Source organism: Glycine max, chromosome 4 (genome assembly GCF_000004515.6).
Source record: "Glycine max cultivar Williams 82 chromosome 4, Glycine_max_v4.0, whole genome shotgun sequence".
NCBI lineage: Eukaryota > Viridiplantae > Streptophyta > Magnoliopsida > Fabales > Fabaceae > Glycine > Glycine max.
The window spans coordinates 7278393-7284420 of NC_016091.4; the positions used below are offsets into that span (position 1 = coordinate 7278393).

General features: G+C 32.5%; 1 protein-coding gene across 1 annotated transcript; it reads left to right on the forward strand.

The window, feature by feature from the left end:
- Positions 1 to 5062: 5062 nt before the first annotated feature.
- LOC102661306 (uncharacterized) lies at positions 5063 to 5593 on the forward strand. Its single transcript, XM_006579002.1, has one exon. It carries the CDS (start codon positions 5063 to 5065, stop codon positions 5591 to 5593), a length of 531 nt encoding a protein of 176 aa, XP_006579065.1.
- The last annotated feature ends 435 nt before the right edge of the window (positions 5594 to 6028 follow it).

A 6028-nucleotide genomic window follows, 5' to 3' on the forward strand; every position in this document is an offset into this window, starting at 1 on the left:
AAGTATTTTTGCAAATTAAAATTTTGTTTGAAAACTCAATTTTATAAAAACAAGATTTGGTTGCTTTTGCAAACTTAAGTTTAACCTAAACTTAAATTTAAAAACTTTAATTGAAACATGCAATGCGATGAGTTTTGAAGCAAAATTTTAATGTATAAATATACTTTTGAGAGTAATCAAACATATCATAAGACTAAGTTTATTCCCCTAAACTCGGTTAGAGCACCCTAAACAAAAAACCAAACATAACATAAACATTTATGTTATATTTTAATTCAAAGAAAAATTAAAGTACTTTCAATTTTAAAAGAATAAAATAACAACAATAAAAAAAAATTAAAAAGCAAGATAGAGAAATACAATAAATAAACTTACCTCAAGATGGCAATACTGATCAGTGGGCAAAATGCATGAAGCACGTTTCACCACTAAGTCTGTATTTTTAGATATCTCTCTTGGCTGGTGTACATGAGTTGGTCGTCTAGATCTTCTCTTTATAGGAGAGTTTGTATGAGAGTATATTATTCAAAATGGGATTTTTCCAGTAAAGGAAAGGAGAGAGAGAATGTGGGACTTAGTTTTTATCATATGATTAAATGACCTAATTTGGGTTGATTTTTGTCAATATGAAAGTCGAATTTGATTTTTGAGATATAGGCACGACTTGTAGATTTTCGCCAAGCTTTCTAATGACTCTAAAAACACCTCAAATAGATAAGTATAATACAACATTATCTATGTAATTGGGTAAATTAACATTTAGTATGCCCGTATTTTGGGCATATGCTTTAGGTTAACCCTAGGAAAACTTTATAAATAAATCTCTTTTACGACCATAGTCGCTGTTAATTTAGGGGTTTTCTTGCTAGGGTTTCCCTTTCTTTTATCATTATTGTTTTAGTCTCTCTTTTTTTTTTTTCCTTTAAGGATTTTGCATGAAGCCTTCATGGAAGCCTAAACTGCTTTGAATCAATTCACTAGTTTAAGGTTTCTTTTATGGATCTTGAGCTCTGGTTTTAAATTGTTTTTCAATTCTTGGTTTACTTTCTTTCTAAATGAATCTTAATTTTTCTCTCTTGAATATTGATTATGAATTCTATTAATTAGGTTGGTGCATTATCATTCAAATGTGAATTTCACTATTGATGAATATGGTAAGCGCTTGAATTGGCATATTCTATTTTTAGATACATTAATATTGATTTGGCATATCCAAGTTGGGATTAATAGGGTGGTATGTGATGCTTAATCATTAGTTTGATAAATAGCCATTTTAAAAATTAGTTTAGAAACTTAGAAGATGCTTGATCATCAAACCCAATTACTTAAATATCGGATGCTCAATTCGATAGAATTCTCTTTAAATTGATTAATTCGGTTAATTTTGAAGTCAAACAATAATCGAATTAAGAATAGGAAGTTACAATGTTTTTTTGTCGGCAAAGATAATATATGTATAAATAAAAATAAAGAATTGGAAGTTAGATGTATTAAGAAATTGATGATAAGTCTAGTTAGATAACTTAACTGATTGGTAGTTTTATTGAATTGAATTATTTATTAATTGCAATTTATTTTCAATCTTGAAAATCTCATGAAGCCAAGGAAAAAAAATGTTTTGATCTTTTGGACAATTTGGCGGAGGAGAAATGAATATGCAGGTATGGGAAAACTTACAAAAGCCAATTATCTCATAGCGTCACAGACAGTCAGACATTACGGGAATGCCATTTGGCTAAATAACATATTATTAAGGTTAAATTAGTTTATGAATCCACTAATTAATTTTTTATGTTTGATTTTTAAAATTTTTAGGATTCAATTTGATATTTTAATATTTAAAATTAATTTAATTTAATCATACTGTCTAAATTAGGTCAATAGTATTAAAAAATGATTATTTAAAATCATTTAATAATAATTTTAAATTATCACAAAATATAGGATCAAATTTAAACAGCAAGGATTACTTAAATTAATAGTCAACTGAATTAAATTAAATTAATTTTAAAAATTAGACGACTAAATTGAACTCCAAATAATTAGAGAACTAAATCAAATTAATTTTAAAAATTAGAGGATTTAATTAAAATAAAAAAATAAAAGATCAAATCAAACATTAAAAATAAATTATAGGAAAAAACTAATTTAAGCTATTATTAATTTTGAGCATCATCATTCAATATCAAATGACGCTACTTGCAGGTGGAAGAAGCCCTCAATGGGTTTTTTTCAAGTGCAATTTGGACGCTGCCTTGCTCCAAGATGCAGGAAAATGTGGTCAAGTGCATCATGAAGTTTCATGTCTGCCAAATCGTTTTGCTCCATGGGCATTATTTTCACCAATGGAGGTTGAAGCACTTGCTTTGTACGCTACAATTAAATGGGTCATTGACTTGAATTTAACTCATGTTATTTTTTAGTGTGACTGCAAGGATATCGTGGATGGTAATAATCGAAATAGGCTTGCAAATAATGAGGTGGACTCTATCCTGAAGAAGTGTAAAGATGAAATATATATTTCAATTTCAAGACTTTTTTGTAAAGTTTGTTTGTTAGTAAGCTAATCAAATCGTTCATATTTTTATATAACTAAAGTGTTTAGATTTTATGTTAATCCACCATAAGTTTTTTATATCATTCCGACTTGTATTCACTTTCTTATTATGAATGAAATTATATGAGTTTGAAAAAAAAAAGCTTAACCTTTTTTCTAACATCACTAATTGATAATAATTAAAAATTAATTCTTGAGAGACAATCAAGCTTGTTTGTCTTGCATTGCAAAATTTGCTTGTTATTTGACTCACAAAGAACCACAAATATAATTGAGAGAACAAATTCTTGGAAATAGTGCAAAAAATTAATCATCCTAATCTTGTATGTCTAGCTAGAATCAATCTAAATATGACTTGAAGTTATTTTCTTAAACATATACTTAATTTCCTAAATATCTGTACATAGTGCATAATTCCATGAAATTCTCATAATAGGAAGTGGCATATGTAGTTGCACGTGTAGAGAGTAAAAATAGTAACTTGGCAATTGATGACTGAAAGAATCAGCAGGACGAAATCATGATCACGACCAATTGAAAATGACTTAGAATCAACGGAACGAAATCATGAATGATCACAACCAACTGAAAATGCCAAGCTAGCTGGGGCTTTACTATAGAGATAAGTAGTTGCATGTGGGAGAGTAAAAATTGGAACCATTAAATTGATGACACATGAAAGAATCAGCTGAAAGAAGTGATGATCACGACCCACTGAAAATGGCATCGTTGTTAATCTGATTATCTGTGAGGGTCATACATACGTGGTCTGAAAGTAAAATTGAAACAACCTCCGGCTCCCCTCACTACTCTTAATTATACCAACCTACACACCCACACTCTTATTTATATACTTTTATAATCATTATGATCTCTTTTTTTTCTTTTCACATCACTAACAATTATATTATTACATATTTCTCCTCTAATCATGTACATTTTTTTAAAACTGAAATTACATAATATAAATTTTGACTATTTTAATACATTGTTAATTAATATATTTCATTTACTAAAATCATTTAAAGTATTATGTACGACAACAAAAATACTTCATTAATTCTAGCCTTAAGTTCATGGGATATATTAGTGTGCCGTTTGAAGTGGGATGACCCAAAAATTTCCTATACTCAAACAACATATTCACGATAGGTGAACATCCTCGATCATCGCTGAAAGAAAGGCTAGAAAAGATAATTCGAAATGTTAAAATACAAACATTAAGTACAAAGTTGTGGAATATCTCAACAATTTTTTTTATATATATATATGACTACTTTCGATAAGAACAAATAGAGGATTTTTAGCTTAAATAATTGAATTGTCAGATACCTATATAATACACAATTCGATCACCGACTAAACAAAAGCTCTATAGGATTCCTGATAATTGATACTATCATCATGACGGTAGGCCATATGAGGAAATAAAATAAACAAAGTCTGCAATATATATAGGCTTTACATGTAAGTTGGAAATTAAATATGGATACTGTAGGGCTAAAGGAAAACTTACGCCTAAACAAAAGTTGTCATTTGGAGACCCCTCCATATTCATAATTCAAATCAAGTGCGTAATCCGTGAGTCAGTACTATTGCTTTTCCACGGTTTATAATTATATATCCATTACTATAATAAAATACAAAAAAGAAAAATCTCACTCAAGTATTCTACTATATATATCCTACTGCACTAAAGGTGCGTATCAACACACGCCAATGGGTCCACAACACAAAGACAATGGTCACTCAAAGGTCTCAAAGTCGCCACCAGTTTAGGGACTTTGGGTTGTTCCACTTATAATCAATTCCCATCTAACCATGAGGCTTTCTCTTATTTGATGCTCGAGTTCTCTGGGTCGCAAGAGACTTGTTTTATTTAATTGTATAAAACTTAATTAATAAAATAAAAGTGTTTACAAAAACTTTAAGATTAATATATTAATGTAAGATCTTATTACATCAATTTGTGAAAAATTATCTACTTAATTAGAAGAAAAAAAACTCATTTTTTATTTCCATCGTCGATAAATCTTCTTAGATTAACAAGAATTATACACCACAAATAAGATTAAAATGTGATTCAATAGATTTTCACACATTAAAAACAAGAGTGCAAAAAGGAAAAGGGATATAGTTAAAGAGTTATAATAATGACACAATAATTGCATAAGAACATCCAATAACAAGAGAAGAAAGGGGAAAAAAAGGATATGCACAATAAAACTGTAATGATTAGGGTTCACTATCCGTAACAGCAACGTTAAACCAACCAACTTCGTTTTCTCTCTGCCCTTATTGATCTCCCACCTTTTTTTCATTACTATAAATTCGACTCTCTCCCCCACAAACCAACCCCTCCTTCACCATTTCCATCACTTTGTCTCTCTATATTAGGACCACTCACTCTATAGTTTCTCGTACACTTTGCCGTTACATGACATGATGAAACAAAGCAGAGACACGCACTTCCCTCTGCCACAACATGTGACAGACATAACGTGCATGGACCCGAACCGGCCACCACTCGTGGCGGAGAAGGTCTTCAAAACGGTGCGTTTCATAGGCTTCTTCCTACAAAACGGCGTTTCGAAGAGCAAGGTGTTTCATGATGTGCAGGACGTGATGAAGCGTGGGAAGAACATAGGGAAGGCGCTGAACGACATCGTGGCTCGCCACCACCAGGCGCTGACGTGTCGCCCACGCGACGCGCACGTGGCCTTCGTGTCGCCTCTGGAGTACCAGTTCAGCTGCAGCGGGAGTCCGCCGCGCACTTCGCATGCCGGCCGGAGGAAGCTCTCTCCGGCCTCCGCCGCTGTTCGCCGATCTCCGGGGCACCGTGCAGTGAGGATGTGCCGTGGCGGTGGTGCCGCCGACGGCACGATAGAGAGGCGCGTGAAGATCACGGACTCCGTTGCTTCCATGTTCAACGACACCGCGGAGAAGGATTTTCACGTGGACGAGGCCGCGGAGGAGTTCATAGCGAGGTTTTACAGAGATTTGAGGTTGCAGAAATGGCTGGATCACTATTGCTGACGTGTAAAAAATGTAGTTAATTAATTAATTAATAGTCTTCTATGTATGTTACTGTTAATGTTAATTACTGCAATGGATGTTCTTAGTATGTTACGAACAAATTAAACCGTGGCTAGCTTCTTTACGTTTGCTTCTTCAACTTTATTTACGTTAATTATAAGCTGAAGTGTTCTTGGGCTGCATCACGTTTTGTGTAAAAAATTCTATGCATTGGTGTGTTTCTCTCAGAAGTAATTATAGTGTGGACAAGCACAACGTGTCTCTCCTCCCCAATTAATAACACGAGATGCGTTAGAAATCTATAGGCTACTGCAGGCTCGAATGTTTAAAAGCTCTTATCGTTTTGTACGCGTATCATTGTCCGAAATCATATATCCACCTTCATTAAATGAATTACCAGTCAATTGGATATTCGCTAGCTGTCTATTAGTTGAG